Source organism: Mchenga conophoros, linkage group LG13 (genome assembly GCF_057382185.1).
Source record: "Mchenga conophoros isolate Kocher_MC1m ecotype Shallow Benthic linkage group LG13, M_conophoros_male_GT1.1, whole genome shotgun sequence".
In the NCBI taxonomy this organism is placed as follows: Eukaryota; Metazoa; Chordata; class Actinopteri; order Cichliformes; family Cichlidae; genus Mchenga; species Mchenga conophoros.
Window position 1 is genome coordinate 2,315,994 of NC_140538.1, and position 13,375 is coordinate 2,329,368.

At 45.5% G+C, this 13,375-nt stretch overlaps 1 protein-coding gene and 2 non-coding genes across 9 annotated transcripts in view; 2 read left to right on the forward strand and 1 right to left on the reverse strand.

The window, feature by feature from the left end:
• Positions 1 to 13,375, forward strand: part of LOC146560641 (LIM domain-binding protein 3-like) — a 36,142-nt gene that overhangs the window by 4,960 nt on the left and 17,807 nt on the right. For all 7 annotated transcript variants that reach the window (XM_085296033.1, XM_085296038.1, XM_085296032.1 and 4 more), the window contains exons 3-4: positions 10,529 to 10,680; positions 12,978 to 13,047. In XM_085296033.1, the coding sequence (XP_085152159.1) occupies positions 10,529 to 10,680; positions 12,978 to 13,047 (222 nt within the window). The remainder of the gene's footprint in view (positions 1 to 10,528; positions 10,681 to 12,977; positions 13,048 to 13,375) is intronic.
• On the forward strand, positions 9,258 to 9,331 carry trnat-agu (transfer RNA threonine (anticodon AGU)). Its single transcript has one exon. It is a non-coding gene; the product is annotated as a tRNA-Thr (tRNA).
• On the reverse strand, positions 9,666 to 9,739 carry trnat-ugu (transfer RNA threonine (anticodon UGU)). Its single transcript has one exon. It is a non-coding gene; the product is annotated as a tRNA-Thr (tRNA).

Consider the following 13,375-nt stretch of genomic DNA (forward strand, 5'->3'; position numbering starts at 1 on the left):
GGCTGCTTTGGGACATAATCTCTGATGTGTGGCTGATTTCTTTTTGAATCAGTGAAGCCCGTCGACCCCCCCGGTCAGGTAGGGAGGCCGAAGCAGAGGTGGAGGCCTGAAACTGGAGCTGGTGTTGCTTTCGGAGCCTCGCCTCTCTGGACAGATGGAGAGACGAAGTTCCTGCAGCTCCACTGTAATCTGCTGGTGGGATGTTGATGACCTTTGACCTCTGTGTCGGGTTCTGATTGGTGATTTTGGATGTGATGCCTGATGTGTTGGGACAAAAGCTGTGGCTGCAGCTTTGTGTAGCCTCTTGTTGGCAGTTTTGCATTTTTCAGGTCACGTTGCATCAGTGCTGATTGTTTTTGTCCTCTTGCTGTTATTTGGTGTCTCTGTGGGTTGTTTGGGTTTGCAGTGCAGCTAGTCTGCATGGTTTTGGAGATACTGAACAACTTATTTCTGTAGTTTTGCATCTAATTTTAGTTTCTTTTCCTTTTACGGTCATTAAATGTCTCTCTCTCTGGTATTTCTGCCTTTTGGTGCAGTTGTTGTGTAGTTAAATTCTTTGGGTTTCTTTTCTTTTTAGTGATTTTGAGACTTTTTGTGGTTGTTAAATTCGGGGGTTTGTTTGTGTTTTGGGTCTTTTTAACGTTTTTTTAATTGTTCAGTTGTTTTTTGCGTCTGTCCTGGTTCGTTCAGGTAATTCTGTGTCTTTTGTCAGGTTGTAAGTCGTCTTTTTGCAGCTCAGTTTGGCAGTTTTGTGTCTTTCTTGTAGTTCAAGCCTCTGACCCTTTCGGGTTGTTGTGTTTCTGTTAGTTTTCTTGTGCGTCTCTTTGTGATGGGCTCGGGTTCATTTTATGTTTCTTTCTGATTTGCAGTTATTGTCCAGCCGACTTTGGTGGTTTTGGACCCTGAGCTGTGTTTACTGGGGTTCATATATGTTGCTGTACTTTTATTCAAACTGTTTAACTTGGCAGGATGTTCCAGATGTTCATGTGAGCCTCTGTTCCACACATTTAGCCTACAGATGTTTTGTGTTGTGTTTGGGTGCTGCTGCTCTTCCATTGTTATTCACTGCATCTGTAATCCAAGTCTCTGCTGGCGGCTCCACAGTTTCCATCATTGCATTCACCTTAAACCGAGTCCTCCCACAGGAGAGACAGACGCAGGTCCCCACAACATGACTGTGAACAGATTTAGGACCCTACAACAGCAGCAGTGATAAAAACGCACACACACAGACACACACAGACACACACACAGACACACACAGACACACACACACGCTGTGAGGACTCATTCATTCGGGGACGGCCGACCTTCAGCGCTCCCCCTGCTCAGCTGTTACGCTCATCAGCCTCTGTGAGCGCGCTGTTTGTTAACAGCTCCACGCACTTTACGCAGCTCCTCCGTCAGGCTGAGAAAGATGGAGGTCCTCTTTGAGATACTAAATCATGTTTAGTCGTCCAGAACAGTCACAGGGCTGAAACAAAGCCTCACGATTCAGAACCTTTTTAGTTTTTTATTCTTAAATTGTTTCACTTGATGATTGAAGTGAGACCTTATGTCTGTGTCAGGGCAGCACTCGTACAGGAACAGTAAATCTTGTGTTCCTGGTTCGAGGAGCTGTTTTTGGCCCCGGGTTTTGCCTCTCAGGTTGCACCTCGCTGACGGAGTTGGTGGGAGGTGTTTCCACGTTGCCGGAGACGAGCCAAAAATAAGACTCGAGCAGAACCTCTGTCTGTGTGAGAGTCAGCGACTGGTTTAACCCCGGAGAGGCTGGCAGGACCTCTGCTCCTCGCTCTGGGATGTGACAGTCATGTTACACCAACCATACAACCACACAAAAAGTTCTGAATGAACTGTGGATTCACGAGTATTAACAGACTTCTGCTACATGGACCTCGTTTCACCTCTAGTGCCGATGATGCTCTACGTGAAGAACTGAGAACGAGGACCTTCCTTTTCCATCCGACCCTCCAGTTTCTGCCTGATTGTCGGCTCGGATCCAAGTTCACGTCCCTGTCAACGTTTTCCGTCCTGAGTCGGTTTGTAACGACCCTGCTGCAGCCTGCTGCTGCTCCATCAGGACAGGAAGTCAGATGGAGCTTCTTCCTGTTCCTTCCTTTCACAATAAAAGCCCTTCACAGTGACTCCTGCACATGAACGTGTGACGCCAATTGATAACCGATTCTGTGGTTAAAATGAAATGCATCTTTACTTTTGCTGGCGGATCATGTAAAGCAGCTCCGTCGGCCAACGCTGCCATGATTTAGACATGTCTGCTTTCCCTTCTCACTGCTGCTGTAGGCCAGACACACTTGCATCCTGTCAAATGCTCAACAGACTTAAACTAATACCAGTGAGGAAGGAAATTCAGCAGTGTTCATATTCCCATCATCCCTCTCTGCTCGCTGGTTCATTGTTCAGAGCATGAGGTTCAGGGAGCGGCGGTGAAGAGGTGGGATTTACAGGCAGACGAGGCTGAGTTAGATCCAATCTGCTGCTCAGCGCTCAAAGAGAATATCAGCAGGGTCACAGGATTCTCCCCATCCAAGCTTTCCTTCAAAGCCCGACATCTCTCCGTCAATGTTTTGAGCTGCAGAGCTCCAGAAGGAATGAAATGCATGTCGCTGCACCGGCACAGATGTGGATTAATCTGCTGCTCAAAATAGTCCCCAACAGATGCACCCTTTCCCCTGAACATGAGTGAAGTGTGGGTCAAACAGGTCCAGTGTGACTCTCACTTGGATTATTTAAATAGTAACGACTTCTTACTTTTTAACTGGATCACAGACCAGCTCATGTAGCAGATAACTGCCATACAGTGTGTACCACAGTGTGTACCACTGAGTGATGTCACAGTGCCGGACAGTCTGCATGTTTCATCCCTGATTGGTTGAGAAGCTGCAGGAGCTTCACTTTAAGCTTTGCTGCTTTAAGTTAAAAGGATTTGTAATGAATCTTCTCCATCTCAGTGTTCCTCTGCGCTCTGTCAGCGCCTTGTTTGAATATATTTAGAGCCAAATGACTTCAGTCCTTCCTTCGGGCCGGCAGCGGCGATTGTTCTGAAGTCGTGTCTGGGAGTTTGGGACGATTCGAGGCTGAAAAAGTGACAGCTGGTGGCCTCTAAAGGACCAGCAGCAGTGAGGAAGTGTTCACACGGAGCAGGATTCGTGCCGCTTTAATCCATGGAAACGTCTCTGCGCAGTTTGCACACCCTCTAAAAGTTTCCAGTTTTGTTTTACAGCCAACATCTCCAGGTCATTTCCACTGTTTTTATCCTTTGAACGGTTTTTTAGTATTTTACAAACAGCATCTCTGATTTAGGTTATTTGGAGTGAAGGATTTATGTATGCAATAGGTGACAGATGGCGTTTAAGAAGCCCAAATGTTCTGCAGATTTTAGCCAATATTTCTAATGTCATCCTGTCCAGATGACAGTCTAGTAACAGCAGGATATGCACGGACACACTGCAGGAGCTTTTTTCAGTGTCAGGCCAACGCTGTCTACATCATCCAGAATCTAGAACATGATGGGTTTCATTTGTGCAGCCCAGAGATAAAAGCTCATTCAGCCTGTTTACCAGGTCTGTTGTAAAGCATGCTCTACTGGGATCTGAACCCAGGCTCTCCTGTTTACGAGACAGACGCTTCAACCAGCTAAGCTGCACGCCTCCTGAGGGCACTGCAGCTTCTTACAGCTGAGTCCTCCTGGCTGTGAGGTTGATTTAGAGTTGATTTTAAAATGCCGTCAAGATTTCTGCTTTGCTTCTTTGACTTGAAAACAGTGTCACCACCTCGAGGGTCTTTCTGTCCAAACCTTTGCACAGCAGCTCTTTGTACTGTTTACTATTAGCACAGAATCATCAGCACAACCACATCAAAGGAGATCAGATCAAATATGAAGAATACGAAATCTCAGTGTACACAGATGATGTTTTGGTATACGTAGCAGAACCACACTCGTCAATAAGAAAGTTAAAGAGTCTGATCTGTGGATTTGGTTACTCAGACCAAACTGAGGAAAGGTTCATAAACAAGAACATTTGTCTCTTTGCTTTCATGCAAACACAAAAGAATTTTGTAGCTATAGCTACAAAATCTATTAAAAAAACTTTTTTGTTGTGATATATTTTTCACACATGTGAGTTTGTTTGAAAGGCAGAACTAGAGATCTCCTGTTTACGTCATCGACTCCGAGTCCGTTTGTGGGATTGTCCCCAAATGTTGGGAAGATGAGTTAGAAACACATCTTTAAATGTCTCTCTGAGCAGCTAGAGGTGTGTTTGTGTGAAAGCAAAGACTTTCTTCTTGTTTTGAGGCATTTCTGTTCTCAGCTAAAGAAATCAAAGATGAAAAAGTAAATACCAGAAAGTCTGCAGTTGCTGAAGGACACATCAGTCTTTCTCTGTGGCTGTTTTTTCAGACATAAATGACCTTTGTTCCCACGCAGCAGAGATTCCTGTGCTTTTACTTCATGTTTGTGTTTAATTAGTGATTTTCTTACAAAGCTTCACGGGGCTCTGAGCGTTCCTGCTGCTCCTCTCACAGCTCAAAGCTCGCTCGAGTTTTACAGTCGGGGCGAAAGCCGAGCCGGCGGTAATTCGATGCCCGCTGTAACAAACACACGGAGCTGACTCAGCACTCGGCGAGCTCCCCGCTGACCCCGCTGCTTCCTGCCACAGCTGCACATGCTGCTGATGGTCAGGGGATCCCAAATGGCTTCAGGAAACCCCAAATAAGACGTGTGAACTAAGACTGGACTCGGTTTAGTAGGTCAGCGGGGAGTTGAATACAAGTTTCAGCTGTGAGATCGACACAAATAGACCAAGCAGCTTTTTCAGACTGCACAGAGGTGCGTTTCTTTAGACTAAGCAGGAGGGTCAAAACAACTGTGGCCTTCTTCAGTCATGCTGGACCCACAACAGATTCAAAACAACTGTGAGGAGGCGCAGAGTTAGCAAAAAGAGACAACGTGCACATACCAGATATACAACCGCTGAAAAAGATCAAAATATGCCTGCAAAATGCATAAAAATGGAGGGAAAAGGACCAAAAACAAACTTCATACAGATGAAAAGCTGCTACAAAAGGATGTGCACTCACAGAAGAGGACACACAAAATGAACTCAAAAGATGAAATGATAATTTAAGGATGCAAAATATGAAATGCTAAAAGAGATGTACAATAATCACTCGTGCAAATTGAAGCCCAGGGGATGCAAAATGTCTGAAAAGGGATGCAAACAGAGTGCAGCAAGCAACAAAAAGCACCAACACAGAAATGGAAAACAACCATACGCACAAAAAGACACAAAGAGGATGTAAAACAGAAAAACAAAGAAAATGAAATCAACTGTGAGGAGGCCAAAAGAATCAGAGAAAGTGCAAAATAAAGGATACAAATAATAAATAACAATAATAATAACTTCATTTATAAAGCGTACAGCTATTTGAATCTAAAAAGATAAATAAATAAAAGCAATACAAGTAAAAAACAGTAAGAATTTAAAAACTAGAAGGCATAGAATTGAATCCCTACACACAAACACACACATGCAAGGACACACAAAGGTGACACAAATGGTTATTTGAGGATGGAAGATGATCAAAAAGAGACAGAAAGAAGCAACAAACATTCAGACTGAAGGATGAAGCAAAACCACTGTGAGGACGACGGGAAGGAGTGGCCGTCACAGATCCACTCAGCCCACAGCTGTGGGACAAAATGTTACACAGGCATGCAAAAAAAACCTGACGCAAACAGATAAAAGTTAACTTTATGAATCGATGTGAGAAATAATCAGCTGCAGTTTATCTCTGCAGCGAGGCGGCGAGCAGCTGCTGACAGGCAGCGGGCTGTTTTTAGCCTCTGAAGGACACACACCCACGCACAGACACACACACACGCCGACACACACACACACGTCTTATCTCTGCTTTCTCAGCTCATCTACTGTTACTGTCGCTGCTGTCAGAGAAAGTCCAGAGCCTCAGTTCTAACTCTTTCTTGTCCAGAGAGGAGACGAGTGACCATAAAGAGAAGGAGACCCGCCTCCTCTGATGTCATCTCACTTCGGACACCCCTAACGTGTATCTGTGTGTGTGTCCGTGCGTGTGTGTGTGTATGTAGGTCAGCTCCCAGTGAAACTAGGCCACTCTGCCGCCTGGACAGGCCTCACATTGTTGCAGCTCGGCCGTGACGAGAAAAGCTGAAAGCAGCAAACAAACGTTTGGATGAGAGAGGCCGACAGCTCCTACAGCCAGATCATCAGGGTGATGTCGCAGTGAAATATGTAGAAAAAGCTCCTTCAGGCACTGCTGGGACTTGAACCCAGCAGGTCAGAGCACCTGTTTACATGCAGGTGCTCTGACCTGCGGACCTACAGCACCTCCTCCTTCCTGCTTTTGCTGAAGATTTCCTTCCGTTCCTTCTTACAGCTGCTTCCCTCAGGTCTCTGTAGAGCACATCATCTCCTAACCCAGCATCCTCCTCCATCACTACATCCATTAACCTCCTCCAGGTTCATGGATGTTCATCTCTAATTTTCTTAAGCTCAATGAGGATAAAACTGAAATCCTTTTTATTGGCACTAAATCCAACCTAGTGAAGGCAAACCATTTCTCACTAACTCCACAGTTTTCCCCTCACCTCAGAGCCTTGATGTCATCACAGTTCACTCTCCCATCAGTAATCTCAGCTGTTCTGCCTGTTTCCATCTACGCAACATTAACACATCCTTGTCTTTCCACCCAGTCTGCGTCCATTCTTGTCCACGGTCTCGTTACCTCCCGCCTTGACTGTTGTAATTCTCTCTTGCATGGTCTCCCCCAAAAATCCCTCCATCAGCTTCAACTGGTTCAAAACTCTGCTGGCCCCATTATTACCAGAACCCCTCCTACCAGCACAGACCACCCGAAAGCTCTGCTCCCAGGCTGTGGAACTTTCCACCCCCACATGTAAGAAACACTGGTTCTCTCCCCCAGATTAAATCTCACCTCATGTTGAGAGCAGCCCTTCCATCAGCCTCTTTTATTAAAGTCTGATAATGAAGAGCATCTAAGTATAAATGAATGATTCCAGCTTTGGTGAGAAAACTGAACAGCCATTGATGACCTGTGATGGATGTTGAACCATATGATCACCTAGTTATAATAACATTGTTTAACCTGGTTAAAGAAGCAGCAAATATGTTAGCTTTAGCTTCTCATAGCAGGTGCTGTAGCTTAACAGGTTAATGTGCTTGCCTTGTAAACAGGAGATCCTGGATTCAAATCACAGCCGTGCATCCATGTGGTTCATGCCATTTAACTCCATCTGTGGTTTTCCTTTGACTCAGAGCAGCAAACCAGCCAAGTTTGGCATCGTATTCCTGAATCACCGAGGACTAAACAGCTGACAGTCGTCCTGCTGCTTGTGTTTATTGACCCATCTTCCATTTCTCTGTCCCACCTTGATTGTCTGAACAGATTAAATCAGCAGGTTCAGTGAAGTCAGATAAGTTAAACTTTAATTTAATTTATATGAAAACACTGCTGGGATTTGAACCCAGGATCTCCTATTTACAAGGCAGATGCTTTGACCGGCTAAGCTACAGCACCTCAGCCAGACCCCTGATTATCCCCTGATTGGGCCGCTGGTCTTTTTAAACAAGGTTCCTCCCTTGAATCAGTTAAGATGGTGTGTGTGTGAAAACACTGAGATTAGACTAGTCTGAGCTTCTGCAGGCTTCTGAGGTTCGGGAGGACAGAGCGAGCCGTAACGATGTCGAGCTTGTCATCTTCCCAGGACTCTGCCGTCCCAGCCCTGCACTGCTCAGAGACAAAGCAGTGAAGCTCGTCTGAGGGTAGATGTGCTCTCAGTAATGGTACACTGCATGGAGAGAAGATAATGATGGTAACCATGTATTTGTGCACCAACCACGCCATCCTTTTGGACAAAGATTGGATCAGAGCTGCAGGATGAAGCAGGGTGCTGGGTCACATCCAACAAGCTGATGGAGGATCCTCCAGCCAACTCTCACACTTCATATTCCTCCATTGATTTTTCCATCCTCCTGCTCTGTATTTGATTAATAAACTCCGGTGATACCACAGCGAGCTCAGTCCCTGTGCTCAGTAACTACTGGAGGCTCTCACCTCATCACCAGTAAGAGGTTTAAAGGGGAGCTGGAACATAAATCCTGCCATGTGGGTATAGCTGCAAGGTTGCAAAATGCCCCTGATCCGCTCCACCCTGATGTTTGACAAACAGGCGTAGCGTCTCGGTGAGACGCCCTGGGTGACGGACCATTTTGGGACCATCTCATATTCTCTCTCTTACTCAAATAATATCATATAGAAATAATTAATAATATCAGTAGCATCATTTCAGCACCATGGACAGCAACAGCAGCCAGAGGTCATCCATGCTGGTCTGGAGAGCCTGAACCGACAGCAGCTGGACTTCTTCTGTCCGTGAGATGTTCACATTTAGAAACTCTTCACTTCTAAAACAGGTGAAAACCCCCCAGAGGGGGCCGTCCCCCTTGGAGGCGCTCCTGAAGATCGTTGAGCCACTGTTGATGATGTGAGACATCACATGATCAGGGCACCATCGTGAGCTCCTCTTCAACCAGGCATGGAGCACAGACAAGAGGCCCGATTGGACAGTGTTGGATTGTAGTGTTATTTTATGCCATGTTATATCCCTAATTAAAGATTGTGAATTATTATGTAGTTTAGTTTGCATTATTCTCCTGAATTAGAAGAAGCTGATAACTATTGCATTAGTTAAACTGATTTGCATGACATTAAACTGCTGACTTGTTGTGAATGAATGACATTGCTTTATGATGCATTATACTGCTGAGTTATAAGAAATACTGTTCACAGAGAGTTATTGTCTTATTTGTCTGATTAGAAGAGAACATGCTGGAGTTTTCTGCCCCATCTCAGCAGGAGCAGATAAGCAGGGAGCCAAGGTCGTAGCTTAGACGCCGTGTGAGAGAAAGCATGTAAATGTTTAGGCTTTTTATGATAAGGTGGAGGCACCAGACGCTATAAAAGTTTGAGCAATGCTCCACCATTTTGAGATCAGAGGCTGTCTGCATACAGTGTCCATCTCCCACGCGTGTGATCATTAAAATCATCGTTTGACTCAACCCGGCCGGACCAGTGTTGTTATTGTGGTTTTTTTTCTTGTTTCCATCCCCAATTTTGAACTCGTAACAACAGCTTCCACATATCACAGTGTGAGATACAGGAAATGATCACATGCAGGAGGCGCTGTGGCTCAGCTGGTTAAAGCACCTGTCTAGTAAGCAGGAGATCCTGGGTTCAAATCCCAGCAGTGCCTGTTTGGCGTCTCACACAGCAGCTGTGTTTTTGTACCGTTTCCTTTCAGCAGGAATCCAAAGTCTCACTTTCAAATAAATTATGATTTTACACTTGGTCTCGACTTGCAGGTCAGCATTTTATAAACACGCTCAGAATGCTAGCTTATCGTACACATCTATCAAAAAATGGTAAAAGGCTGTTGTTTTGTAGGAACCTTCCTCTGAATGCGTGCATCCCTGCAGTCACCAGGAGGACCACATACAGCCTCCCGCATGATGTCAATTGTTAGGGTCACATGAAGTCCAATGGATCTTAGGCCTGATTAAAGGGGGAAGTAATAAAGGTGTACTAAAAGGAACTGCTGGGATTTGAACCCAGGAGCTCCTGTTTACAAAACAGGCGCTTTGACCAGCTAAGCCACAGAGCCTTGGGACTGAGGTTTGGGGTTTCTCTGTATTATTGCTAACTTACAATCTAAAGCACCTCGAGGTAACTGCTGCTGTGATTTGGAGATAAAAATAAAATTGAATTGAAATATATTAAAGATCCAGAACCCCAAAGTGTCCAGGAACAGTGTCACTGTTAGCGTCTTCTTCTGTTCCCAGACTGAATTTAAAGTCAAGCCTAAACCGCCCCCACCAAATAAAGCCATGCTGATGCAGCGTTAACAACAGGAGGGCACTTTCTGTTGGTGTGTAGAGCAACCTGAAACTTCTCTGGGATGAAATTTCAACACAAAAATACAAAAATGCGACTTGGTGTCCTCAATGGTGGCTGTCCCACAGTGTGGTTCCAAGCAGATGCCAAAGTGCTCTTACATAAAGAACTGATGACGTCACTGCGGGGCTTCATGTGGATGGTTCAAAATGCCAAATCCTGGTGATGAGGAGTGATTTGCTTCTGTCTTTAAAACCTCACAGCTAACTCATGAGAGCAGGAACGTCTGTTTTTCTGTCTAACATCGAAACGTCTTCCAGCTCTGTGAAAAGCTCCTCTCGTGTTTTCCTCTGAGAAACTGAAGCGTGAAAGTTGAGGCCTCACCGTGCTGACGCGCTGTTTCTGTAACGTGTCCAGATTAGGTTGTGCAGACGTTTTAAAGCTGATTAAATCTTTTCCCATTTCATGGATTGTTTCGTGGAAAACCATTTCAGGATGAACGAGTGCGCGCTGACCTGTGAAAGGTGACTCACACGTGGTCGTCTCTGTGTTTGGACAGATCTCTCCAGGCAGCAAGGCGGCGCAGGGCAACCTGATGCAGGGTGATGTCATCGTCGCCATCGATGGCGTCAGCACCGAGGGGATGACTCACCTGGAGGCCCAGAACAAAATCAAGATGGCAAACTACAACCTGGCACTCACCATGTCCAAGTAAGAACCGACTCCTCCCTGCTCACACTTCCTGTCTGTAACAGCTTCCTGTTTGTCCTCCTGCTGTCTGGAGCTCAGATGTTGATGTGAAAATGTAAACCTTTTAGGCCCCACACAGGTGACAGTTACACCTGCCAGTCTCTGAGGTCACATTGATTGGTAATAACTCGTCTGGGGCGTCAGAAGATCTGAAGGTGTCTGACGGTTTTTATGATTCTGTGTTTTTTGCATTTGTTATTCGCTCTGCAGAAAAACTGGTCAGATATCATAACTAAAAAGTCCTGTTGGGTTTAAAGTGGACAGGTTCTGCTCATCTGCACCTCCATATTTTATCCTCACAATCTCCTGCAACAGCTTTGCATGATTCACAGTTCAAAATAATCCTTCTTTGTGTGATATTAAGCCTCCGTGCACCGCCTCAGCTCATCCTCTGTCTGAAATGTAGTTTGTGAAGTTTCTTTTCTTTCTTTTAGTTCTTCGGTTTTCCGGGTTAGATGTTTTGATCCTGTTGTCCTGTGTGCGATGTTGGATTGAAGCGCACAGCCACTGCCTGGAATGAAGGTTGTGGATTTTGGGATTTCCCTCAGTCTGCTGCATCCTTTGCGCTCGGATCAATTCCTCCTTTCAGCCATTACGTTTACGTCTCTTTGTGCCATGAAGACGTCTGACAGCTGAGAGGGGAAATGAATGTTGGTCCACAAAGCGCTTCCTGCGGTCTCTCATAACCACGGAGCCTCGGGTGATGAAGATAAGACGCTCAGCTCAGGATGAAGAGACGCCGTTTTTCTTTCCTATTGTTGTTTTAAATGTTTTGCTGGTGTGAATTCAAGCTTGTGATGAAGCGGTGGAAACAGGCCAGGAAGTCATTGTTAACCCCCGCTCACCCTCGAGCTGTATTGACCAATGAGGCGGACCGCTCACAATAAACTGACTTCACTCAAGTTTTCATATCGGGGTCATTTTCCTTTTCCCACCAGAACAAAACGACCGTAACAAACCTGTGAAGAGACAGAGGGTGAGATAAAAACCTCAGAAGACCGTACACTGAAGATAACCACAACCTTATCGTCATCATAACATCCTGTTTGATTCTCTTTTATTCTAATGGGACCGAAAACATCATTTTGCTTCTTTTCTCGACCACAGGAGTCGCCCCCTGCTGCTTTCAGATGGCCCCGCCCCTCCCTGAGCCTGGTTATGGTATCTTCTGTTTAGAAGACAGATGCGTTACTAGCTGGGTAACTCCAACAGCACAGACATGGTGCAGAGGTCCAGTTCAAGGACTCCTGTTAGCTAAGGCAAAGCCTAGCAGGCAGCTAGCAGCTAAAGCTGCCAACATGTAGGACAGGGGTGGGGAACTCCAGGCCTCGAGGGCCGGTGTCCTGCAGGTTTTAGATCTCACCCTGGGTCAGCACACCTGAATCACATGACTAGTTCATTACCAGGCCTCTGGAGAACTTCAAGACAGGTTGAGGGGGTCTCACACCAGCCTTCGAGGCCTGGAGTTCCCCACCCCTGATGACTTTTTTTCACCTCCTGGTGTTCCTATAGTGATCCACTGTCAGGTGAAGTCTCTGAATCTTGAATATGAACTGAGAGCTGCTGAACAGGCGACAGTGCTGAGTGGAGTAAAAGAAATTTCCCCTGACGTCGGGTCAGGCTGGAAACAGTGAGGCTGTGGTTGGCCCTGTGGCCTGCAGCAGGAAGCTTCATTACTCTTCAGAGCAGACGTTCTCTTTGTGTTCATTCTCATCGCAGCTCTCAGACCTTGTCTTTCATTTCTTGAGGCGAGCATTTGGAGCTGACTTTTTTTGGTTTTGTGCCCTTACTTTCACCTTTTCTTCCATTTGCTGCAATTTTATCCGACTTCAATTTTGCTGTTTTCTGTCGTCAGTCTGCTTTAACATCTGACCTCCTTTTATTATTTTCTCTGGAGAAATTGAAGCTTTTCCTGCTGCTGATGTTTTTTCTATAATAGCCACAAGTAAAGTGATTTGTAAAAGTCCTGCTTAGACGTTTCATCACACGGTGGTTTCAGTTTGTTTTTGATTATTAAACCTGCTGGATGGACGCTGTCACGCTGCCGCTCTGACAGACTACACTGTTAATCTGTCAGAATGCAGATGATTGATGAAAACCAGACTTTATGGTCGTTTCTACGAGGCACAAATATTCAGAGGAGCGCACGAGAATTAAAACCTTCACGTTTCATTTTCATCTTCTCTCTCTTAGATAAGCTGCCCTCCTTTCATTTCACGATGCGAGCGTCAATGCCTCTCTTTCTTTTCTCCGTGCAGGTCGAAGCGTCCGATTCCGATGGCGGCACCGAGAATGGACGCCACGATTCCCGTCGTCCCTCACCAGCAGGTAAATGAACCCATTATGCATCAAAATCATTATTTTATTCTTCAACAGGATGAATTTACTTCACCTTTGTTTTGTTGGCATATCTGGCAGCGTACAATGATTACAGAGAAGTAACAACACTGTAATGCACGCATACAGGTTTCCTCATAGTGAAGTAACTTATTCATATGCATTGGATCATTTTATTCTGTAGTCACATTTATGTTTTTAATCATTGTCCTGTATTTGTGCAGCACTGGTTATTTTTGTCTACAGTGAAACAACCCCCCCCCCCCCACACACACACACACACACACACACACACACACACACACCAATTAAAGGTATT